Source organism: Muntiacus reevesi, chromosome 18, assembly GCF_963930625.1.
Source record: "Muntiacus reevesi chromosome 18, mMunRee1.1, whole genome shotgun sequence".
NCBI lineage: Eukaryota > Metazoa > Chordata > Mammalia > Artiodactyla > Cervidae > Muntiacus > Muntiacus reevesi.
The window spans coordinates 40,669,306-40,696,403 of NC_089266.1; the positions used below are offsets into that span (position 1 = coordinate 40,669,306).

Below are 27,098 nucleotides of genomic sequence, written 5' to 3' on the forward strand. Positions count from 1 at the left end.
CTTCTCAAATAGTATGTAGAACTCAGGTGGCAGATTTGGGTTGGAAATATGATTGAGAGTCATCTGAAGTCATGGGTTTAAATAAGAAAACCCGAGGAGTGAGTGCAATTCCTGCACAGTAAAGACTACCCCTCTTGCCAGACATTTGAGTAGATTAAAACATTGCTTAGAATAATTTTGAGTCTGGAATCTATTCTATTTTACATATAAACACAGAGTATTTTTTTTGCTGTTGAATTTTCCAAGAATGTAACTACTATCAAATTTGAGAATTGTCTTTTGATTCATTTGGAACTTTGCCAAGAGCTGGTCAGCATTTTAGAAAATTATATAATTGAAAGAAATATTATAAATTGTATCTGAACTCCAATATAATATACCCGTGTTAGTCTACATTTGTAGTTTCTCTGTGCATGGAGATTCTACATATATATACAAATACATATGTATATATATACAAATCCATTTGTGTGTGTGTGTGTATATATATATATACAAATCCATTCATTTTGCTCTTACTTCAAAATGTCAAATACAAAGAGTGTAATTGATTGTACATAATTTTACTTTTCTTATATCTAAACACTCATTATAAAAATGAAGTGAAAATGTTAGTCACTTAGTTGTGTCCGACTCTTTGCGACCCCGTGGACTGTAGCCCACCCAGCTCCTCTGTTCATGGGATTCTCTAGGCAAGAATATAGGAGTGGGTTGCCATTTTCTTCTCCAGGGGATCTTCCCAACCAGGGGATTGAACCCAGGTCTCCTGCATTGCAGGTGTATTTTTTATCATCTGAGTCATCGGGAACAGCTGTCTGACTATTCCATTTGTCTTTCAGTGAAGTTGTAGCTAAGCAACAACTTGTGAAATAAGGCATATTTAATTTTCTTATATCTGTCCTTGTATTTTTCCATATCACAGCTATGACATTGTATCTTTCTTTTAAAATTCTGTGAAAGTAAGTAATATTTTCTAGGAATTTGATAGGATAGTGAGAGCTTACAGTGAACAATGTTGGATTTGTGATCTCTGAAGAAGATTTAGCTTTGGAACTAGAGACCAGGCTTGACCACTCAGGGCTCTTGTGTGGCAGAAGTTTTATTACAGTGAAAAGGGGGCAGAGAAAGCTTCTGACATAGACATCAGAAGGTGGGGGGCGGGGGGAGTGCCCCACTCTCTAGTCTTTAGCAAGGGAATTATATACTTTTTAAATTAGTCATTACAATAAATCAAAAGAATGTCTCAAGGTTGTAAAAATTTTACCAAATCTACTCCTACAATTTACATTTTAGGATAACAGGATTAGAATTTAACAATAGAAAGATCCTACCAGACCCACTCCCGTAATATACATTCTAAGATATCAGGATTAGTCAGAAGGTTTTCAGGAAGGAGAAACTGTCCTCAAGCAGAATACATTGTTGTTATATAATCCCTAGTACACACTTTAAACTGAGTTTGTTATGTAATCATCAGTTCCCGGCTTAAAGAAAAAAAAAAAAGTTTTATGTGACTAAGACTAAGAAATGTAGAGGGGAAAAAAAAAGATGTTTGTCCTTTCCTCCTCCTTGAGAATTCCAGACCCCTTTCTCTTCCTCAGAGACCGTGGACTTATCAACCTGCCTAGGAACTGACTCTCTCAATAGTAAGGGTTATTACAAAATACTTTAAATAAAATGGGCCACTCGACTAAAAGAATTAAAATTCACTGCGTCTCTGCTGTTCTACATTCTCCATCTGGGAAGAGCAAAGGAGCTTGAGAACATCTGTAGGAGCTTTGATAATGTCTACCTCAATACTGGTTCTTCATCTTAACGCAGCATTCTCCCCCTCCAAAAAAAGAGAGAGAGAGAGAAATAAACGTTGTAGTAAGAGGCAGGCTTACCAAGCTGCAAATCTGGATTTTGAAAAAATTCATGAAGAACGTTCTGAATCTGCAAATCAAAGAGACCATATATTACTTTCAATTACCATATATTTAGTATTTCAGAATAAAAGCCATCTGTAGTCTTTCAGTTTAAGTCCTGAGTAATTCTGCTGACCCAGGCACAGAAATAGTAAGAGTTAATATTTAGTTTATAGCATATTTAAAAGTATATAAAATACTTTTGCATGATTTTCCTCAGTGATTTTCAACCCTTTTGTGTGGGAACTAGGATGCTGATAGGATTCCATTTGCCCGCTCCAAGGAAATTTCTAACAATCCTTGGACACTGGGCATGATGAAGCTAAGGCACCTTTGGCAACAAGCTTGGCAATCCGAAGAATTCTCTGTAATTCCTCATTCGTCAATTAAAAAATAAAATTTCAGAGCTCCTCTTGATCTATTTTTTAAAAAAAATAATACTACTGTTCAGATCAGTTTTAGGTTCACAGCAAAATTAACCAGAGGATAAAGAGTTTCCATATACTCCCTGCCCCCATCCCACCACATACATGGCTTAACTCTGCTATGAACATCACCAGTCACAAGGGTACATTTGTTACGACCAATGAACTTACACTGTAAGCTCATAACCCAAAGTCCATAGTTTATGTATAACTATGGGTTTTGAAAATTATATGATGACATGTATCCATCATTATGTAATACAGAATTGTTTCACCACCTTGAAACTCTTCTGTGCTCTGTCTATTCATCTCTGTCCACACCCCATCATTCCTGTCTTCATAATTTTACTTTTTCTGTAATGTCATAGAGTTAGACTCATACGGTATATAGCCTTTTCAGATTGGCTTCTTTCACTTAGTAATATGCATGTAAGGTTCTTCCACATCTTTTCATGGCTTGATAGCTCATTTCTTTTTAGCACAGAATAATATTCCACTATCTGGATGTACCACATTTATTTATTATTCACCCACTGAGGGATGGCTTCCCAGGTGGTGGTGGTGGTAAAGAATCCACCTGCAATGCAGCAAACATAAGAGACGCAGATTCAATCCCTGGGTCAGGAAGATCCCATGGAGGAGGGCATGGCAACTTGCTCCAGTATCCTTGCCTGGAGAATCCCATGGACAGAGGAGTCTGGTGGGCTACAGTCTAAGGGGTCAGAAAGAGTTGGACATGACTGAAGCAACTTTCACACTGAAGGACATCTTGGTTGCTTTCAAATTTTCCTAACTGTTAATTATGCAGTAAACATCCATGTGTCAGTTTTTGTGTGGACATGCATTTCCAACACCTTTGGGTAAATACAAAGGATCCTCTACCAGGGCTCAATGATATGGTAAGAGTATGTTTAGTTTCATAAGAGACTGCCAAGCTGTGTGCCAAAGTGGCCATAACCATTTTGTATTTCTACCAATAAAGAATGAGAGTTTCTGTTGCTGCACATCTTTGCCAACATTTGGTGTTGTCAATGTTCTGGGTTTTGGTCATTCTGATAGTTGTGCAGTGGTATCTCATGGCTGTTTTCAATTGCATTTCCTTAATGACATATGTGGAACATCTTTTCATATGCTTGTTTGCCATCTGTATATCTTTGGTGAAGTGTCTGTTCAGGTCTTTTGCCCATTTTTAAATCTGCTATTTGTTTTCTTATTGTTGATTTTAAGAGCTCTTTGTATATTTTGGATAATTATCCTTTATCAGCCATGTCTTTTGTAAACATTTTCTTCCAGTCTGAGGCTTGTCCTCCTTGGTGTATTTTTAGCAATTCACTTTGAATTGGAAATATGCTTGGTATTGTATATAACCAACAATTATTCTCACATCTACATATACCTGTGTGTATGTGTGTGCTCAGTCATGTCCGACTCTGTGAACCCAGGGACTGTAGCCCACCAGGCTCCTCTGTCCATAGAATTTCCCAGGCAGAATACTGGAGTGGGTTGCCATTTCCTACTCCAGGGGATCTTCCCGACCCAAGGATCACACACACCCAAGTCTCCTGCGCCTCCTGCGCCTCCTGCATTGGCAGGCAGATTCTTTACCACTGGCGCCACCTGGGAAGCACCTACATCTACCTAAGAGAACATATTTACCTCTTAGAATGCAGTTATTTTCTGGAGCTAATGACATGGTCTTTTAGGAAGTTCCCTGGCAGTCCAGTGGTTAGGACTCTGCACTTTCACTGCTGAGGGCCCAGGTTTGATCCCTGGTCAGGGAATTAAAATTCCACAAGCTGCATGGAGCTGCCCACACCACCACTCCACACCACAAAAAGGACATGGTCGTTTAGTTCACAGAAGTAATTAGTCACACACATACAAAAAACAAACAGAAGCTATGTCTGTCTATAATGAAGAGTTTGTGAAATTCAGCCAGAGTTGATATTTTGGAAATCTACCTAGAATTTTCTTTTTAATGTTCAAGAGAAGATTGAAGAAACTTACTCTCATGGGCTAGATTTACCTCAGCAAGACTGAAAATTTAGAGGGAAGCTTCTAGCACTCTAGAAGCACTCTAGACTGCTCAGTATCTAGCAATCACTCTTACCACCCACTCCACCTTACCCTTCACAGGTACCCTCTTCCTTACCACGACCATCGGAATCATCCCTTTGGGGTCTAGAATCCACTCATTGAACTGCTCCTGCAGAGCCTGTTTCCGTGCGTTGGCCACCTTGGCTTTGACGTCCTTTATGTATTCTTTTTGTTCTCGTTTCTGTTTAATATCCTCCTTTATCTTGGATACTCTGAAGGATGTAGAAATAGAAGACATGGTATGTTAAGATTATTGGATTTGACTCAGATTGTTCAAATGGCAGAATTCAGAGTTCAGAGCCTCATTTAAATTTTTGACCTCTCTTTTTCCATGAGATCTTCATTTCGGCCTGCAGTGATTCCCTCCTTCCCCAAGCACATACTCAATTTGGCATTTATCATAAGCTGTCTGCTACTATTACTTGACTTTTTATAGAGGTCGGCATTATTTTATTCAATGAAATACTATATTTAAGAAGTACTAAGAAGAGCCCCAGAAGCTGCCATGTATAAAAGCAAGACTGAATACACTAAGGCCTTAGGGTGGTGGGCCTCCTTTTTCCCTCGACACAGAAATCATCGTGGAAAGACTTTGATTCCAAGTCTAGGTAGGGAGACTGGAAACTTCATTTATAACAAGCATCTCAGGTAGTTCTGATCCCTTGGATACAACTTTTGATTTCTGTCCAGGAATATTTATTGCCAATTTCTTTTATCTGGCCAGAGTCAAATACTTTTGACAGCCCCTAAGCAGAATAGTTACGTTCTACTCAGAGTTGCATCACTCAGGTTGAAAATGGGGGAAGAACTGTGGTTTTAGTCACCCCTATGGACGGAGGTTCGTAACATTGTACAGGAGACAGGGATCAAGACCATCCCCATGGAAAAGAAATGCAAAAAGGCAAAATGGTTGTCTGAGGAGGCCTTACAAATAGCTGTGAAATGAAGAGAAGCAAAAAGCAAAGGAGAAAAGGAAAGATACTCCCATTTGAATGCAGAGTTCCAAAGAATAGCCAGGAGAGATAAGAAAGTCTTCCTCAATGATCAATGCAAAAAAATAGAGGAACAATAGAATAGAACAAATAGAACAATAGAACAAATAGAAAACAATAGAATGGGAAAGACTAGAGATTTCTTCAAGAAAATTAGAGATACCAAGGGAACATTTCATGCAAAAATGGGCTCAATGAAGGACAGAAATGGTATGGACCTAACAGAAGCAGAAGATACTAAGAAGAGGTGGCAAGAAGTACAAAAAAGATCATCATGACCCAGATAATCACGATGGTGTGATCACTCACCTAGAGCCAGACATCCTGGAATGTGAAGTCAAGTGGGTCTTAGAAAGCATCACTACGAACAAAGCTAGTGGATGTGATGGAATTGCAGTTGAGCTCTTTCAAATCCTGAAAGATGATGCGGTGAAAGTGCTGCACTCAATATGCCAGCAAATTTGGAAAACTCAGCAGTGGCCACAGGACAGGAAAAGGTCAGTTTTCATTCCAGTCCCTAAGAAAGGCAATCCCAAAGAAAGTTCAAACTACCACACAGTTGCACTCATCTCACACGTTAGTGAAGTAATGCTCAAAATTCTCCAAGCCAGGCTTCAGCAATATGTGAACCGTGAACTTCCAGATGTTCAAGCTGGTTTTAGAAAAGGCAGAGGAACTAGAGATCAAATTGCTAATATCCGCTGGATCATCTTGAAAAAGCAAGAGAGTTCCAGAAAAACATCTATTTCTGCTTTATTGACTATGCCAAAGCCTTTGACTGTGTGGATCACAACAAACTGTGGAAAATTCTGAAAGAGATGGGAATACCAGACCACCTGTCCTGCCTCTTGAGAAACCTGTATGCAGGTCAGGAAGCAACCGTTAGAACTGGACATGGAACAACAGGCTGGTTCCAAATTGGGAAAGGAGTATGTCAAGGTTGTATATTGTCACCCTGTCTCAGAGGACAGACAGTGTTATAGCTCTTAACTTATATGCAGAGTACATCATGAGAAACGCTGGGCTGGAAGAAGCACAAGCTGGAATCAAGATTGCTGGGAGAAATAGCAATAACCTCAGATATGCAGATGACACCACCCTTATGGCAGAAAGTGAAGAGGAACTAAAAAGCCTCTTGTGAAAGTGAAAGAGGACAGTGAAAAATTTGGTTTAAAGCTTAACATTCAGAAAACTAAGATCATGGCATCTGGTCTCATCACCTCATGGGAAATAGGTGGGGAGACAGTGGAAACAGTGTCAGACTTTATTTTCTGGGGGCTCCAAAATCACTGCAGATGGTGATTGCAGCCATGAAATTAAAAGACGCTTTCCTTGGAAGGAAAGTTATGACTAACCTAGACAGCATATTAAAAAGCAGAGACATTACTTTGCCAACAAAGGTCCATCTGGTCAAGGCTATGGTTTTTCCAGTGGTCATGTATGGATGTGAGAGTTGGACTGTGAAGAAAGCTGAGCACCAAAAAATTGATGCTTTTGAACTGTGGTGTTGGAGAAGACTCTTGAGAGTCCCTTGGACTGCAAGGAGATCCAACCAGTCCATCCTAAAGGAGGTAAGTTCTGGGTGTTCATTGGAAGGACTGATGTTGAAGCTGAAACTCCAATACTTTGGCCACCTCATGAGAAGAGTTGACTCACTGGAAATGTCAGGCGAGTGTATGCTCCTTGGTTCTTTGTCTCGTCACAACAAAAATTTGGAGTGATGGACATTAAAGCCCCCTTGCCGAGTCACAGCTCTCGGAGGACAGACTGTGTTATAGCTCTTAAATAAATCAGTGTTACAGCTCAGTGTTACAGTTCTATTTACTTAGATCATAGCAGGAAAACCCATCTTGGAGGCGTGAGGGCACGTGGATCCAAAGACGCAAAGAGAAGAGTGTCCCATTGCGCGTGAGCGAGCGAGCGCGTGAGTGAGCGAGCACGCATGCGTGGGGCAGGGGTGGGGTGGGGAGAGACAGAGAGAGAGAGAGAGAGAGAGAGAGAGAGAGAGAGAGAGCTCTTTGGCTCCTCTCTCTCTCTCTCTCTCTCTCTCTCTCTCTATATATATATATATATATATATATATAATTTTTTTTTTTTTTTTTTTTTTTTCCTTCCCCTTGGGTCTGTCCTATGCAAATTGGGCTTAGGCAGGAGTGCTGTTCTACCTGAAGTCCTCACTCCGGTCCTCGGACCTTCCTGTGACCTTCCTCTGTTCTATTTTCACGGGCTTTTCCCTTTCTCGTCTTTTAGCCACCGACATTTTGGACTCCTTTTCCCTATTCTAACTACCTAACAGAAAAGACCGTGATGCTGGGAAGGATTGGGGGCAGGAGGAGAAGGGGACGACAGAGGATGAGATGGCTGGATGGCATCACCGACTGGATGGGCATGAGTTTGAGTAGACTCCGGGAGTTTGTGATGGACAGGGAGGCCTGGCAGTGCTGCGATTCATGGGGTGGCAAAGAGTCGGACACGACTGAGCGACTGAACTGAACTGATGTTTATCATCCATATTAGGACTTCAAAACCACCAGATGGGTTTTGACTGAAAGAAAAAAATGGTTCAGAATAATAAAAGTAGCTTCTTGTTTCAAACAGAATTGTCAAATAATGTTTGAGTCAGGTCTTCTCATGGCTCAGCTGGTAAAGAATCTGCCTACAATGAGGGAGACCTGGGTTCGATCCCTGGGTTGGGAAGAACCCCTGGAGAAGGGAAAGGCTACCCACTTCAGTATTCTGGCCTGGAGATTCCAAGTACAGTCCATGGGGTTGCACAGAGTTGGACACAAATGAGTGACTTTCGCTTTCTTTCATTTTTCAAAGAAAAGACTAAGGCAATCTGACAGATTTTGAAGTGCAAAAGACTTCTCAGTAGGAACTGGTAAACTGGAGAACTAATAATCCAAGAGGGATTAAAACAGGGACTTTCCCTGTAGCGCAGATGGTAAAGAGTCTGCCTGCAATTCAGGAGATCCAGGTTCAATCCCTGGGTTGGGAAGATCATCAGGAGAAGGGAATGGCAACCCACTCAGGATTCTTGCCTGGAGAATCCCATGGACAGAGGAGTCTGGCAGGCTACAGTCCATGGGGCCCCAAAAAGTCAGACATGACTGAGCCACCAACACTACTAATATTCCAAGAGGGGCTCCCAGGTGGCTCAGTGGTAAAGAGCCTGCCGGTGCAGGAAATGCAGGTTCAATCCTCAGGTCGGGGAGATCCCTGGAGAAGGAAATGGCAATCTATTCTTGCCTGAGAAACTCAATGGACAGAGGAGCCTGATGGGGCTCCTGTCTGTGGGGTCACAAGAATTTGACACAATTTAGTGACCAAACAACAACAAACAATAATTGAAGAGAAACAATATAAATCTAAATCATTACTTTATGCCCATATAAGGACTTCAAACTTCTGTAAGAAAAGATTTCAAAAATAAAATTTCAAGTTTGAAAATAAAAACAGGCAAGTTTTTTTTCTTATAATTTGTTACAATGTTGCTTCTGTTTTGTTTTGGTTTTTCTCACCTCTAGCTTGTGGGATCTTGGACTTTAGCTCCCCAACCAGCAGACTGGCTAGCCAGGGAATACCCCCAGGCAAGTTGCTTAATAGTGCAGAAGGACTGGTTTCTGAACTGCTGGGAGATAATTAGCATTTTAAAGGAAGTGCTAAATTCCTCTGATGTGATGACTAACCAGCCAAACCTCACCGCTTGACTCAGAACCCTCAGCCTCTTCTCAGCTGGCTCTCCTCTTCCACTATCTTTCTTCCTCCGCTGCTTTATCTGTCTGCCTCTCCCTTTCCCACTCTCTCCCTCTCTTTATACAGCATGCGTGTGTGTTCAGTAGCTCAGTGCTGTCCGACTGCCAGGCTCCTCTGTCCATGGGACTTTCCAGGCAAGAATACTGTAGTGGGTTGCCATTTTCTGCTCCAGGGTGTTTTCCCAACCCAAGGATTGAACCCTGGTCTGTTGTTGTTGCTGTTCAGTTGCTCAGCTGTGTCTGACTCTTTTGCCGCCACATGGACTGCAGCATGCCAGGCTTCCCTGTCTGTCACCATTTCCTGGAGTTTGCTCAAACTCATGTCCATCAAGTCAGTGATGCCATCCAACCACCCCATCCTCTGTCATCTCCTTCTCTTCCTGCCTTCAATCTTTCCCAGCATCAGGGTCTTTTCCAAAGAGTTGGCTCTTCTCATCAGGTGGCCAAAGTACTGGAACTTCAGTTTCAGCATCAGTCCTTCCAGTGAATATACAGGATTGATTTCCTTTAAGATTGACTGGTTTGATCTCTTTGCAGTCCAAGGGACGCTCAAGAGTTTTCTCTAACACTGCAGTTCAAAAGTATCAAATCTTTGGCGCTCAGCTTTCTTTATGGCCCAGCTCTTACATCCATACATGACTCCTGGAAAAGCCATAACTTTGACTGTATGGACTTTGTCGGCAAAGTAATGTCTCTGCTTTTTAATATGCTGTCTAGGTTTGTCATAGCTTTTCTTCCAAGGAGCAAGTGTCTTTTAATTTCATGGCTGCAGTCACCATCTGCAGAGATTTTGGAACCCAAGAAAATTAAGTCTGTCACTGTTTCAATTGTTTCCCCATCTATTTGCCAGGAAGTGATGGGACCAGATGCCGAGATCTTAGCTTTTTAGAATGTTGAGTTTTAAGACAGCTTTTTCACTCTCTTCTTTCACATTAATCAAGAGGCTCTTTAGTTCTTCACTTTCTGCCTTAAGGGTGGTGTCATCTGCATATCTGAGGTTATTGATGTTTCTCCCGGCAGTCTTGATTCCAGTTTGAATCAAGGGTCTCCTGAGTCTCTGGCATTGGCAGGTGGATTCTTTACCACTTTGCCACCTGGGGAGCCTCTATACAGCTCTCTCCTCTATTCCTGTCTTTCCTTCCTGATTCTCTATTCTGTGTATTTCTTAGAGCTTTTTCTCATTATTCATTCATTCACACTCACTGAGTTTCTTATTCACTCATTACACATTTACTGAGCACCTACTATAGATTCTGCCATTGTAAAACTTAGGGTCCAATGCAGAACAGGTAAGTAAGTGACATTGTGTAATAAGTACTGGGTGTCCCCAGATTCTCATGTCTATCAATCAAAATGGATTAACAAAACTGAGTTTCTATCACAGTTCCACTTGCCTGAAAAGCCTTTCTCCCTCTCTTCGTTTGGCTAGATCCTCCCCATCCTTTAGGTCTCAGTTCAGACATCATTTCCTCCCTCTTATTAATGTCCACATTTAGAAACAGAACCTGGTTTTGTGCTTTAGGGCCATTGCACAGGGGGCTCTAAATACAATCCAGATGGATTTTTAATTTACAAAGTAACTCATTCAGGGACTGAATAAAATTTCTCTTTTGTGACCTGCATTATCTCAAGAAGATATCTAATCAACTGAATTTCATAGCCTCCAAAACTCTTAACTTAGGGTATTGTAGTGTAGGATAGACATAACCTGTAAGCAGATTCTAAGTATAAATCCACAATCCACTTTTAAGGAAATGGGAAAGGAAAAAAAAAAAAAACTACAATGTGGTAAAATGCAAAAATTGTAACAAATTCTTTCCATTCCTGTAAGCATGTCTGTTTGTATGCAATGTAGTTTTGCAGCTCCTCGCATTAAGAATTAAAGTCTATTTCTGCATCTCGTGTGTCTGGCTGTGGCCATGTAGCTTCCTTTGGCCAGTGGGCCATTAGCAAACACAGGAAGCAGAAAGTGAAAAGTTCTATAAATTATATCACAATAAAATATATATAACAAAAATTGTATCACAATAAAACAGGGGGAAAAAAGGAATCAACGTGCTTAAACACTGGGGTTTGCTCTGTTTTATTAAACTTAAGAGTCTTTGCACCACCACCTTGGAATAAGCCTAGGCTAACCTGCTCCACTGCTTTACCAGATGACTATCAGTTGCCACTTTACTGTAATGTATGAGTGATACCATGTGGAGCAGAGATGAGCCATGAGCCCAGTCCAAAGTTACCAACCCATAAAATCATGAGCAAATAAATATTGTTTATTTAAGCCACTCAGTTTTGAGGTATTTTGTTACACAACCAAAGCTAGTTAATAAAACAGTCTCCACAGTACTTCCCTGGTGGTCCAGTGGTTAAGAATCTGCTTTCCAATGCAGGTGATGTGGGTTTGATCCCTGGTTAGGGAATTAAAATCCCACATGCCATGGGGCAATGAGGCCCGTGTGCCACAATTAGAGAAGCTCTGGCACGCTGCAGCAAAGACCAAGCGCAGCTGAAAAAACTGTCTCCCCATCTTAAATGTTTTGAGATCTTTAAGAGTACAATATAAATCTAACTACTTAAAGAATAGAAGTAAAAATGCTTTTTTGCCCTAATTGTCACAATCCAAATTCTATCCATCCCAAGCTGTGTTAGGAAAATCTTCCACTTAGAAAATTTGCCTAGATTATATCAAACCTCAATGTTGTATTTCATAAAAACTGGCTCTAGCCAGCTTAAGTGGATAATAGACCATGAACTTTGAGCGACCCCAGTACACAAGACCATTGCTAGACCTAACTGAAGCCTCTTTTTCAGCTGCTAAACAATAGTATTTGTTTTCATCAATTGTGTACAAACCTATGGACTCATTCTATCCTATATACAGTGTGATTGTCTTTAACTGTTACAAGTATAATCACTAGAAAGCTCCCTTCCTAACACTTAAGAACTCTAGAATCTTCCCTCTCTGCAAACTAGTGAGTGATTTCTTCACTGGTATAGATTCCTTTGCCTGGCAAGTTAGTTTTTAAGTTCTGATGGTCTTAGTTTCACAAAGCTAAGCTGGACTTCTTGAACATGTTCATATTATTCCTGTGATGAGTATTCCTATAAAAATACATATATATCTACTTAATTATTATACTTAACTCTTATTTTCTTCTGTTTAGTCAACATATATCTCATTATGAAATGAGGTTCCTGACACAAGATGCAATGACAGGTTCTCCTAAGGATATCAGTTCCTGAGTAGTTTAAAATGAATCAGTAGAATATCTGGCAAATCCTAGGAATTTCTGGACATCTTGAATCAGTTCAGTCGCTCAATCGTGTCTGACTTTTTGACCCAATGGACTGCAGCACACCAGGTCTCTCTGTCCATCACCAGCTCCCGGCGTTTACTCAACTCATGTCCACTGAGTTGGTGATGCCATCCAACCATCTCATCCTCTGTCGTCCCCTTCTCCTCCTGCCTTCAATCTTTCCCAGCATCCGGGTCTTTTCCAGTGAGTCAGTTCTTCGCATCAGGTGGCCAAAGTATTGGAGTTTCAGCTTCAACACCAGTCCTTCCAATGAACATTCAGGACTGATTTCCTTTAGGATGGACTAGTTGGATCTCCTTGCAGTTCAAGGGACTCTAAGAATCTTCTCCAACACTACAGTTCAAAAGCATCAATTCTTTGGTGCTCAGCTTTCTTTATGTTCCAACTCTCACATCCATACATGACTACTGGAAAAACCATAGCCTTGCCTAGACAGACGTTTGTTGGCAAAGTAATGTCTCTGCTTTTCAATATGCTGTCTAGGTTGGTCATAACTTTTCTTCCAAAGAGTAAGCATCTTTTAACTTCATGGCTGCAGTCACCATCCGCAGTGATTTTCGAGCCCAAAAAGATCAAGTCTGCCACTGTTTCCATTGTTTCCCCATCTATTTGCCATGAAATGATGGAACTGGATGCCATGATCTTAGTTTTCTGAATGTTGAGCTTTAAGCCAACTTTTTCACTCTCTTCTTTCACTTTCATCAAGAGGTTCTTTAGTTCTTCTTCACTTTCTGCCATAAGGATGGTGTCATCTGCATATCTGAGGTTATTGATATTTCTCCCAGCAATCTTGATTCCAGATTATGCTTCATCCAACCCAGCGTTTCTCATGATGTACTCTGCATATAAGTTAAATGATCAGGGTGACAATATACAGCCTTGATGTACCCCTTTTTCTATTTGGAACCAGTCTGTTGTTCCATGTCCAGTTAGAACTGGACATCTTGAATGGTCTTAGGTATTAGTATTCCATAACCACGTCTTGTCAGGCATTGTGCCGGATCTCCAGCCCCAGCTGGAGTGAACTTGACTCAGGAACTCTACCTCTGTTCTTTTAGCATTAAGAATTAGGATCAGGACTGGTGGAGAAAATGAGGAAATCTATAGTATTATAGGTCCTGCTTCTCTGCAGAAATTCTAACATTAATAATGTCTCTATAATTCTTTTTTTAATGCTTATTTTTTATTAAAAAATATCATACAGTAAAATTAACCTTTTTTGGTGCATAGTTATACAGATTTCAACACACATATAAATATGTGTGAAAATGAAAGTGTTAGTCGCTCAGTTGTGTCTGATTCTTTGCGACCGCACAAACTGTAGCCCGCCAGGCTCCTCTGTTCATGGAATTCTCCAGGCAAGAACACTGGAGTGGGTTGCCATGCCCTCCCTCAGGGGATCTTGGGATCTTGCCAACCCAGGGATTGAAGTTGGGTGTCCCGCACTGGCAGGCAGGTTCTTTACCACTAGCACCACCTGGGAAGTCCCATAAATATGTGTAACCATCATCATAATCAGGTTATTGAAAGTTTGCAATCTTGCTTTTAGAGCAAATATTTTTCATTATTAATTCACAATAAGGGAGTAGTGATATAGAATATGCATTCCCAAGAATTGCAGGGATCCAGAATCAAAAGGAAAAGATGCGAAAAGAAAAGCAAAATGACACAAACCTAACCTCCTTATCAGGTTTGCAAATTTACATGTAAGAATTATAGTCCACTCCAATTCTCTACTTGTCTTTCAGGAACCCTGAGGAAAAACAGTAAAATATACTGCATATATAAAACTTACAAATAGCAGTGATAGTTTATTTTTTAGATAAGTGGTTACCACTATATAAATCACTCCAAATCAGAAAGGAGTATCTTCTATATCTGCTGTACTTAGACCCTGAAAAAGATGAATCCCTTTTTGTTCAGAAAAGAAGGCAGATGAAAATTTTTCCATCAGGTTGAGTCAAATCAGCACTTTAACATTATCATTAGAAGATTAAGTCTTGACAAACCAAACAAAAATTTTCTCTGTCCCCTTTCTTGAGCATAAATAAGGAAAACTCTCATTCCTGAAATGAATGGGCTTCTCCAAAGCTCGTTAATGGCTTGAAAGCAATGCAAACAATGGTACAGTTCAGAGGACTTAAAAGCAGGACTGGTTTTGCTAAGATTTCTGCGTATTCAAACTTTAAGTCAATAGACATTGTGTTGTTGTTAAGCTTCCCTAGAATTTCTGAATACTCTACAAATGCCTGACACTGTCATATGTTGACATATAGATCTTGTATTTTTGCCCAGGGAAAATGAAACCCTAATTCTGATAATCTAGGCAAAGAAAGCATCTTTAAATACTTTAACGCTTTCATGATATTCCTAGAAATTGAAGACAACACTCAGACTGATACAGAATAAAACAAGCAAATGGAAAGATACACATTTCCAGATAGACATGCATGTCATTTATTAAAGATGTTGATTTTCCCTAAATTAATAAATTTAATCTGACTTCAATAAAAATTCCTATAACATTTTTTTTGGTGTTCTCTCTCCCCACTTTTTTCAGGTAGTTGAACCAATCCTAAAATTCATATTGAAAACTAACCACACAGTGGTTAGTAAAGAGGAACAAATATTAACTATTCTATATTATGTTATTGGGTTCACTATGTAGCCATTTGGAATAGGAGAAAGCTAGATTCATATCTTAAATCTTACACTAGGATACACTCTAAATGGATCACTATTTAAAAAGAAAATCAAAATGATGGTCATTCCAGAAGAAAACAAATGATAATTTTTTTAACTTCTTGAAATAAAATGTAACAATGACTCAAAGCCCAGAAGCTGTAAAATAAAAATAAATAAACTCAACCACAGAGAAACAAAAAATCCTCTACATGACACAAAATAAATGGCAGGTGAAAAATCCAGGAAAATATTTTTAACTCATTCACATGCTTTGGATAAAAGGAAGAAAATTAAGAATGCATATTTACATTTGCTTCTGTCTACACTAGGGCTTCCCAGGTGGTGCAAGTGGTAAAGAACCCACCTGCCAAGGCAGAGACGTGAGAGATGCGGGTTCAATCACTGTGTTGGGAAGACCCCCTGGAGGAGGAAATGGGAACCCACTCCGGTATTCTTGCCTGGAGAATCCCATGGACAGAGGAGCCTGGTGGGCTACAGTTCATGGGGTCGCAGAGTCAGACATGACTGAAGCAACTTAGCACACATGCATGAGTACACTAAGAGACTTGGAAGGATGTACTGAAAATTAAGAACTGTAGTTATTTATAGCTGAGGTGGAGCACTGGGTGGATGGAGGATAAGAATGGGAGAGAGGGACTTCCCTGGTGGTCCAGTGGTTAAGAATCTGCCTTCCATTGCAGGGGATGTGAGTTTGATCCCTGGTCTGGGAAACTAAGATCCCAAATGTTGGGGAGCTACTGAGCCAGTGGGCATCTAGAGAGAGTCCATGCACAACAATGAAAGATCGCATATGATGCAACCAAGACCCAATTCAGCAAATAAATAAATAATTTTTTTAAAAGGATGGGAAAGAAAGTTTCTGGTGTTTAACACTTTATGTGTGCTCAGTTGCTCAGTCATGTCTGACTCTTTAGGACCCCTGGACTGTAGCCCACCAGGCTCCTCTGTCCATGGAATTTTCCAGGTAAGAATACTGGAGTGTGCTGCCATTTCCTTCTTCAGGGGAATCTTCCTGACCTAGGGATGGAACCCCGGTCTCCTGCATCTCCTGCATTGGTAGGCAGATTCTTTACCACTGCGCCACTTTGAAGTCTCTTAGTGTACTCATGCATGTGTGCTAAGTCACCTCAGTTGTGTTCGACTCTTTGTGACCCCGTGGACTGTAGCCCACCAGGCTCCTCTGTCCATGGGATTCTCCAGGCAAGAATACTGGAGTGGGTTCCCATTTCCTCCTCCGGGGGTCTTCCCAACACAGGGATTGAACCTGCATCTCACGTCTCTGCCTTGGCAGGTGGGTTCTTTACCATTTGCACCACCTGGGAAGCCCTAGTGTAGACATAAGCGAATGCAAATATGCATTCTTAATTTTCTTCCTTTTATCCAAAGCATGTGAATGAGTTAAAAATATTTTCCACTTTATACATTTCAGCTTTTGAACCAGATGAATGTATTACCTATTTGGAAAATTAAATTCCAGAAAGTGCTTCCTCTCATATAGCTTACTTTCCAGTACAAGAAGACAGAGAAGAAACAGATAAATATACACTTGGGATCCTAGTGAGATAACTAAATTCATGAATACACGGAGCTTAACAAACCTCGTCAGTCTTCATGGTGTCTCATAAATAGTGAAACACATAGTCGTAGCTCATAAATCCCTTCTGAAAAACTATAAAACTACTTAAAATTCTGTTTGTATTATTATATTTTTTTTCTACTTGCTTTTTAACATAAGAAGAGCTAGATCATCAACTGAAAACACCAACAAATTGTACCTGTTGTAAGTAGTGTTCGGAACATATATCTTCAGGTCTTCTGAGATATCTCTCATCACCCTCTGATAACCAGACAGTCCTGAATCTTTGGTATATTTAGGGTTGTTTCTCATTAAGTATTCTCCCAAATGGTTAATTGGATCAAACTTGGTGGGAATATCAACATCTGCCAAAAGCTTCTTCTTTTCCACTTGCATTAACATTCTTTCCATTCCAGGAACTAAGGTGGGTAAAAGTTTGTCGAGCAAATACGCACGAGTGCTCAGTGCCATGTTTTCGGTATTAAACCACTCTTTGGCCAAATTATCCCTGGGGAGTTTTTCTTCAGCCTTTTTTTCTACTTCCTTCTTCAGATTTTCCTTATCTAGGATTTTCTGATGCATTGCCTGGGCTCTTGCCTGGACTCTTTCTAAAAGATTTTTCCTCCATGGTTGTTCCAGGTTTGAATCCTGTGCAGCTTGATCTAAGTTGAAAATCACTTTTGCAGGTTTTCTAAAAACAACATTCTTTGAGACTCTAGTTTTAGACTCTTTTTCTGAACAAGTTGAGAGTTTTGGCTGGTTCTCCAGGTTTAAATCTGAGGGAACAAAAGTGAAATGTAAGAAATATTAGAAGTAAATTTCAATCTATATTACTCTAGAATATTATTAGAAAAAATTTACATGGTACATTCAAACACAAGTAAAAGTAACAGAAAATCAGATAGCAGTGACTTTAACCATCAGGACATTTATTGTTTCCTTAATCAACAGTCATTCAACAGCTCAGTGCTTTCATTAAGTACCTATCCTGTTTCTATTGCTCTTTATTTTTTGTGCTTGTACCTCAAGATCACAAGACAGCTATTGCACCTCCAGGCATCTCCTCTTTTTTTCTTGTCTTTATTGAATTTATTACAGTATTGCTTCTGTTTCATGTTTTGGCTTTTTGGCCACAAGGCATGTGGGATTTTAGCTCCCTGACTAGGGATTGAGTCTGCACTCCCTGCATTGGGAAGCAAAATCTTAACCACTGAATCGCCAGGGAGGTCCCCAGTGCGACACTTTGTTACAGTAGAAAAGGACTGAGAACAAAGGGGCTTTCTGCTCTGGAGGTTCTGTTTTGTTACCCAAGAAGGGAAGATCCCAAACTCTTTACTCCAAGACTTTCCTTTACATTTCATTGCCCCTAATTAGGTTACATGCCCACCCTAAGCCAACAGCTGGTAAAGGGAAAAGGGGTTAATTGGGAATAGTTTTGATCAACCGTAATTTATTCCTTTGTTTCAGGATTTAGATAGAATTCTCTGATATCAAGTGATTTCTATCTGCTACAAAATTAAGGTTCAGTTGGCAGACAGAAAGGTGGGAAAATGTCTGCTGAGTAGGCGATGAAGAGAGTCTGCCACACTTGTATATGTAAATATATTTCTTCCCACTCTCATGCTTCCAACTTCTTTCAGGTTGGAGATTTTACACCAAGATAGTTCACTAAGAAGAGGCATCTACATTCCCTTCCTACCAAAATCTCTAGAAATTATAGAAATGATAGGGTGTGTGTGTGGTGGTGGGGAGGTTTAAATATTCATTTGTTTGGCTGCATGGTGTCTTAGTTGCAGCCTGGGGGATCTTTCCTTGCAGCACACGGACTCTAGTTGTGGCCCGTGGGCTTAGTTGCCCCTTGGGGGCATGTGGGATCTTAGTTCCCCAACCAGGGGTCAAACCCCCATCCCCTGAACTGCAAGGTGAATTCTTAACCACTGGACCACCAGAGAAGTCCCTGTGTGTGTGTGTTTTAATATGAACATAAGAATGCTAAGAATAATAAAGAGGGCCTTCAGTAGTCAGAAATTTTGAAGGCCTCTGAAAAATGTAAGGTAAATGGGATTCAGTTCAGTCCAGTTGCTCAGGCGTGTTAGACTCTTTGCGACCCCACGAACTGCAGCACAGTAGGCTTCCCTGTTCATCACCAGCTACTGGAGTTTGCCCCAACTCATGTCCATTGAGTCGGTGATGCCATCCAACCATCTCATCCTCTGTTGTCCCCTTCTCCTGCCTTCAATCTTTCCCAGTATCAAGGTCTTTTTCAAGGATTCAGTTATTCACATCAGGTGGCCAAAGTATTGGAGCTTCAGCTTCAGCATCAGTCCTTCCAATGAATATTCAGGGTTGATTTCCTTTAGGATTGACTGGTTTGATCTCCTTGTAGTCCAAGGGACTCTCACGAGTATTCTCCAACACCACAGTTCAAAAGCATCAATTCTTTAGTGCTCAGTTTTCTTTATGGTCCAACTCTCACATACATACACAACTACTGGAAAAGCCATAGCTTTGACTAGACAGACCTTTGTTGGCAAAGGTTTATCATAGCTTTTCCTCCGAGGAGCAAGAGTCTTTAAATTTCACAGCTGCAGTCACCATCTGCAGTGATTTTGGAGCCCAAGAGAATAAAGTCTGTTGCTGTTTCCACTGTTTCCCCATTTATTTGCTATGAAGTGATGGGACTGGATGCCATGATCTTACTTTTCTGAATGTTGAGTTTTAAGGCAACTTTTTCATTCTCCTCTTTTACTTTCATCAAGAGACTCTTTAGTTTCTCTTCGCTTTCTGCTATAAGGGTGGTGTCATCTATGTAACTGAAGTTATTGATATTTCTCCCAGCAATCTTGATTCCAGCTTGTGCTTCATCCAGCCTGGCATTTCACATGATGTACTCTGCATATAAGTTAAATAAGCAGGGTGACAATATACAGTCTTGACATACTCCTTTCCCGATTTGGAAGCAGTCTGTTGTTCCATGTCTGGTTCTAACTGTTGCTTTTTGACCTGCATACAGATTTCTCAGGAGGCAGGTAAGGTGGTCTGCTATTTCCATCTCTTGAAGAATCTTCCACAGTTTGTTGTGATCCACACTGTTAAAGGCTTTAGTGTAGTCAATGAAGCAGAAGTAGATGTTTTTCTGGAACTCTCTTGGTTTTTCGATGATCCAACAGATGTTGGTAATTTGATCTCTGATTCCTCTGCCTTTTCTAAATCCAGCTTGAACATCTGGAAGTTCCTGGTTCATATACTGTTGATCCCTGGCTTGGAGAATTTTGAGCATTACTTTACTAGTGTGTGAGATGAGTGCAATTGTGTGGTAGTTTGAGCATTCTTTGGCATTGCCTTTCTTTGGGATTGGAATGAAAACTGACCTTTTCCAGTCCTGTGGCCTCTGCTGAGTTTTCCAAATTTGCTGGCATATTGAGTGCAGCACTTTCACAGCATCATCTTTTAGGATTTGAAATAGCTCAACTGGAATTCCATCACCTCCACCAGCTTTGTTCATAGTGATGTTTCCTAAGGCCCACTTGACTTCATATTCCAGGATATCTGGCTCTAGGTAAGTGATCACACCATTGTGATTATCTGGGTCATTAAGATCTTTTCTGTATAGTTGTTCTGAATTAAGGGAACTATAAGACCAAAAAGATCCAGAAAATCAGTGTGAAATTTGGGAGCAACTATGAGGCACCCTAAGCTTAAAGAATGTATATATGGGTAGTAGGGGAGTGATTGATCTTTTTATGTATCTTCATCCCCATTGAAGCTAATCATCAGGCACCAGATGCATTCACCCATGAGCTGAGACAAATGGGTCTGGGCGAGAGAGGCAGGACAATGCCTCCATACCCATAGAAAATGAATTTCCGGCAGACTTCACTGTCTGCATATCTCACCCCTCCTCCAAAATCTCAGGCAGCAGGCTACAGAAAACAGAAATGTCATCCACAGAAAAGCAAACAGGGATTCCCAAATGCAAATGTAAGCACACACATAAGAATCACTAAATATTTAAAGAAAACTATCTCCATGACTAAACAAATGCAATGGTTAATACTATCCAAAGAAGCACCATTAATAAAACAAATATAAGGAGTCCTAAAAGAATTGTAATTAAATGGATAGCCTCAGAACAGAGATATAGAGGAAATAAAAATAGTTTTAATCACTTTTGGAAATTCAGAGAACTTAGAAACCTAGTGGTCAGACTTCTGTTTCTGTTATCATTCTCCAATTAAAAAATGGGACTTTCCTGACAGTCGAGTGGTTAAAACTCTGAGGTTCCACTGCAGGGGGCACAGGTTTCATCCCTCATGGGGAACTAAGATCCCACATGTCACGCGGTGCACAGTGAGAAAAGGAAAAGAAAAGAAAGAAATCATGACTTATTGAAGAAATGGCTGATTCTAGAACTGGACCAAGAAATATTCAAGAGCCTGGAGTATCTTCTAGTGCCAGAAAGTAAAGAGCTCAAAACAACCTCTGTATTGATTGGAACATGCTGTAGGGAATCAGTAGCCAACTAAAAGCTCTCTCAAAGGCCAAAAATGGAACAATTTGAGCAACAAAGTAATATTGGATTATAACCCCAGTATAAAATAAATATCCATGCCTATACTGATATAAACAAATATCTTAATAAATAAATAAATGGGGGAAATAGAAAAATTTCCTGTGCAGAAGTATTCCAAATAACTATGTACTCTGCCTTCAAGGCACTAGAGCATAATTCTCTTCTCCATAAGCGTGGGCTGTGCATAGTGACTTCTCAGAGTACGGTTAGAAATAGGGGAAATAAACAGAGGAAAAAGAATAACTTTACAGTGGAGAAACATGACAACTACTATCTCAGTCAGATGATCAAGGCTAATATCAACAATGAAAAGTCAACATTGGCTCATTAATTGTGACAAATGAGCTGTGCTGATGGCATATATGATACACTTGATAGGATGAAATGGCAATAGCAATTTTTCTCTGTAATCTTTTTCCAAAAACCAATAATCTCAGTCACATTATGAATTTTTTAAAAATCAGACAAATCCCAATTAGGGCCACTCTGCAAAAATACCTGATAGTACTCTCTAAAACTGTCAGAGTCATAAAAAATAAGGAAATCTGATGAACCATTAGAGCAAAGAAAAGTCTAAAGGGACATGACAACTAAATTTGGTATCCTAGAGCAGTAAAATTTGGTTCCTGGAGCAGTAAAAGAACACTAGGTAAAACTAAGGAAATCTCAATAACCTATGGATCTTAGTTAGTTATAATGTATCAATACTGGTTCCTTGATAGTGACAAATGCGCCATGCTAACATAAGATGTTAATAATAGGTAACACTGGATATGGGGTAGAGAGGAATTCTCTGTTACCTTCACAATTTTTGTTTTGGTAAACTTAACAAGTAGTCTAAAAATAAAAGCTTATTAAAAAAATAAACAAACCATCCATCCCTGGGTCGGGAAGATTCTCTGGAGGAGGGCATGGCAACCCACTCCAGTTTTCTTGCCTGGAGAATCCCATGGACAGAGGAGCCTGGAGGGCTACAGTACATGGGGTCACAAAGAGTCAAGCACGACTGAGTGACTAAGTACAGTATTATATATGGAAGTTGAGTGTGAAAAACTCTAGTGTTGAATTTGTGAGGTCCTCATTCCATTGAGATTTATAGAATCATGGGACTTAAACCTAGGAATAATGGGATTTCCAAACCCAGGGAGTGAGCTGTCTGGAGGGTGCTTTAGTAGCCCTGCTTCTTGTGTGTGTGTGCTGTCAATACCTGATCTTCCAATTTAATGTGTTCTGAAGTAAATTCTTTTTTTTATAATAAAAAAAAAATAAACAAACCAATAAAACAAGAGAGATTATTTGAAAATGAAAGAGGATTGTTTTTGCCAATAAATCTTCAACACACTGGCTTGAACATCAGAAAACAGTCAGTCAGCAAGCTGCAAGATAAAGTCAAGGTGGATAAAAAGAGCAAAGTAAATAAAAGAATGGAGGATTGATGGTTATTTAAAAAACAGAAATTCATCCATAGAAAAATGAAATTTTGATATATGTAACTGAAACTCCAATACTTTGGCCACCTGATGTGAAGAGCTGACTCATTAGAAAAGACCGTGACGCTGGGAATGGTTGAGGGCAGGAGGAGAAAGGGACGACAGAGGATGAGATGGTTGGATGGCATCACCAATGGACATGGATTTGGGTGGACTCTGGGAGTTGGTGATGGACAGGGAGGCCTGGTGTGCTGCAGTTCATGGGGTCGCAAAGAATCAGACACGACTGAGAGACTGAACTGAACTGAACTGAACAACATGGATGGAATTTGAAAACATTATGTTTAGTGAAATATGCCAGACACAGAAGGACAAATATTATATGGTTCCACTTACATGAGGTAGCTAAATTCATAGACAGAAGGTAGAATAGAAATCACAATGGGGTGAGGGAAGAGGGGAAGGGGGAAATACTGTTTAATGGGTATAGAGTTTTTGTTAGGGATGATGAAAGAGTCTTGAGTAGAGATGGTGATGATTTGTAAATCAACTTTGTGAATACATTTAATGTCACTGAATTGCACACTTACAGATAGTTAAAGTGATAAACATTATATATATTTTACCATATTTTAGAAAAAGATAAAAGAACCTCACCAAGACTTCAGAATCCCTCTCATGCTACCTTTTCAATCACAACGTTCCTTCAAAGGTAATACTAACTTTCCTTCCTCCTTCCCTCCCTCCTTCCCTTCCCTTCCCTTCTCTTCCTTGCTTTCCCCCTTCCTTCCTTCCTCTCTCCCTATCTCTCTCTTTTTCCCCCTCTCCTTCCAGGCCTTTTCCCGTTCCTCCCTCTCTCTGTTAACATTCCCTTGACTCTCACATTATGGATTAATAGCATCTGTTTTTGAACTTCATACTGATGGAATCATACAACATGTGCTCTATTGTACCTGTTTTTGCTCAATAACTTAACTACTTTTATCCACTTGCCTGGCAGTAGCTTCATAGTATTACATTATGCAAACATGCTACAATTTTTTCTATTCATTCTACTGCTGATAGGATATTTGAATACTTTCCAGATTTGGTTGTTACAAAAAAGCTGCCATGATCATTCCTCTACATGTCTTTTGGTAGACATATACATTCATTTATCTTGCTATGTACCTAGAAGTATAAATACTGATCATAGGGTATATATATGTTCACCTTAGAAATAGTGCCAAACAGTTTTTTGAAGTTGTACCAATTTACATTCCTACCATCAATGTATGAAAAATCTTGTATTCCATATCCTTGCCAACTTGGTATTGTCTTTTATTTCAGTTATTCTGTAGAACACATGGTTTTATCTCATGATTTTAATTTGTATTTTCCTGGTGACAAATGAACTAGAACACATTTCCCTCTCTTTACAGGCATTTGGATATCCTCTCTGATGAAGTATTTGTTCAAAGCTATCATCCATTTTTCCATTGGGTTGTCTGTCTTACTGATTTGTAGGAGCTCTCTTTATAGTTAGATTAAAAACCTTTGATGCACATAGGTATTGTAAGTATCTTTTCTCATATCTTGCTTGGCTTTTCACTCTCTTTAAGGTGTTTTCTAATGAACAGAAGTGTTTTCTAATGAATAAAAATAGAATTCTTAATTTTAATGTGTCCATTCCTCACTTATTTAATTTTATTGTCAGCATCTTTTGTGTTTTGTTTAAGAAATCTTATCTACCCCCAAATTGTGATAATATTCTCCTGTGTTCTTCTAAAATTATTTACTGCTTTATCATTCACATTTACATCTATAATACATGCAGAATTTGTTTTTATGTGTGGGGTGAGGTAGGAATCAAAAATACATATTTTCCATTTTGGCATCATTATTGTTTTCAATACAGGATTTTCAACTGGACTCTGTTCCATTGGCTTGTCTATTTTTATGCCAATGTCATACTGTCCTAATTTTTGTTACTTAACTATAAATCTTGATATTTAGAAATGTAAATCCTCTAGCTATGTTGTTCAAGATTTCCTTGGTTTTCTGGGTCTTTTGCACTTCTACATAAATTTTAGAATCAAGTTGTCATTTTATAAGCACACAGACACACATACAGAACCTTGCATAAATTTTTATTAGAATTATAGTGAAGCTAGAGGTCAGTTGAGAAAGCACTACTATCTTAATAATATTAAGCCTTCTAATTCATGAATAAGGTATATATTTTCATTTATTTATGTTCATCTTTAATTTCTTTTAATTATGCTTTATAGTTTCAGTGTAGAGGTTTTGTTCATTTTGGTTAGACTTTGATAAAAGACAGAAATGGTACGGACCTAACAGAAGCTGAATATATTAAAAAGAGGTGGCAAGAATACACAGAAGAACTGTACAAAAAAGATCTTCATGACCCAGATAATCACAATGGTGTGATCACTCACCTAGAGCCAGACATCCTGGAATATGAAGTCAAGTGGGCCTAAGAAAGCATCACTACGAACAAAGCTAGTGGATGTGATGGAATTCCAGTTGAGCTATTTCAAATCCTGAAAGATGATGCTGTGAACGTCCTTCACTCAATATGCCAGCAAATTTGGAAAACTCAGCAGTGGCCACAGGACAGGAAAAGGTCAGTTTTCATTTCAGTCCCAAAGAAAGGCAATGCCAAAGAATGCTCAAACTACCGCACAGTTGCACTCATCTCACACGCTAGTAAAGTAATGCTCAAAATTCTCCAAGCCAGGCTTCAGCAATATGTGAACCGTGAACTTCCAGATGTTCAAGCTGGTTTTAGAAAAGGCACAGGAACCAGAGAGCAAATTGCCAACATCCGCTGGATCATCTTGAAAAAGCAAGAGAGTTCCAGAAAAACATCTATTTCTGCTTTATTGACTAGCCAAAGCCTTTGACTGTGTGAATCACAATAAACTGTGGAAAATTCTGAAAGAGATGGGAATACCAGGCCACCTGATCTGCCTCTTGAGAAACCTATATGTAGGTCAGGAAGCAACAGTTAGAACTGGACATGGAACAACAGACTGGTTCCAAATAGGAAAATGAGTACATCAAGGCTGTATATTGTCACTGCACTTATTTAACTTATATGCAGAGTACATCATGAGAAATGCTGGGCTGGAGGAAGCACAAGCTGGAATCAAGATTGCCGGGAGAAATATCAATAACCTCAGATATGCAGATGACACCACCCTTATGGCAGAAAGTGAAGAAGAACTAAAGAGCCTCTTGATGAAAGTGAAAGAGGAGAGTGAAAAAGTTGGCTTAAAGCTCAACATTCAGAACACTAAGATCATGGCACCTGGTCCCATCACTTCATGGGAAATAGATGGGGAAACAGTGAAAACAGTGTCAGACTTTATTTTTTTGGGCTCCAAAATCTCTGCAGATGGTGACTGCAGCCATGAAATTAAAAGACACTTACTCCTGGGAAGGAAAGTTATGACCAACCTAGACAGCATATTAAAAAGCAGAGACATTACTTTGCCAACAAAGGTCCGTCTAGTCAAGGCTATGGTTTTTCCAGTGGTCATGTATGGATGTGAGAGTTGGACTGTGAAGAAAATTGAGCACCAAAAAATTGATGCTTTTGAACTGTGGTGTTGGAGAAGACTCTTGAGGGTCCCTTGGACTGCAAGGAGATCCAGCCAGTCCATCCTAGAGGAGATCAGTCCTGGATGTTCACTGGAAGGTCTGATGCTGAAGCTGAAACTCCAATACTTTGGCCACCTCATGTGAAGAGTTGACTCATTGGAAAAGACCCTGATGCTGGGAGGCATTGGGGGCAGGAGGACAGGGGACGACAGAGGATGAGATGGCTGGATGGCATCACCGACTCAATGGACATGGGTTTGGGTGGACTCCGGGAGTTGGTGATGGACAGGGAAGCCTAGCGTGCTGCGATTCATGCGGTTGCAATGAGTTGGATACGACTGAGCGACTGAACAGAACTGAACTGAAGACATTAAAATTGGATCTTAAAATTTTCATTGTCTGTTTGCTGCTAATATATAATAGAAATATAATTGTTTTTGTATATTGACTTTATATCCAGAAACCTTGCTAAACTTACATTGATTGCTTTGTTCACAATCATGTCATCTGGTAAAAAGAAAAGATATTTCTATCTTTTCCTTTATAACTTTTATAATTTTTATATTCCTTATTTGCCTTATGACACTGGCTAAACCCATGGATCTTTTAGGAAGAATGATCTTTTTTTAACCCACCTTTCGAAAAAAAAGACTCATTAATGAAGATATGTTGTCTGTGTTGGTTACTACTGAATTCTTAGTTAGCAGTGGTTAG

The 27,098-nt window shown here is 39.7% G+C and overlaps 1 protein-coding gene and 1 non-coding gene across 2 annotated transcripts in view; one reads left to right on the forward strand and one right to left on the reverse strand.

Annotated features, from left to right (window-relative positions):
• The window catches only part of EFCAB5 (EF-hand calcium binding domain 5), a 90,652-nt gene that overhangs the window by 55,250 nt on the left and 8,304 nt on the right, over window positions 1-27,098 (reverse strand). The window contains exons 4-6 of the mRNA XM_065910931.1: window positions 16,975-17,551; window positions 4,485-4,641; window positions 1,887-1,935 (exon numbers count right to left, since the gene is read on the reverse strand). Coding sequence (XP_065767003.1) covers window positions 1,887-1,935; window positions 4,485-4,641; window positions 16,975-17,551 — 783 coding nt within the window. The remainder of the gene's footprint in view (window positions 1-1,886; window positions 1,936-4,484; window positions 4,642-16,974; window positions 17,552-27,098) is intronic.
• TRNAE-UUC (transfer RNA glutamic acid (anticodon UUC)) lies at window positions 4,041-4,113 on the forward strand. The gene has a single exon. It is a non-coding gene; the product is annotated as a tRNA-Glu (tRNA).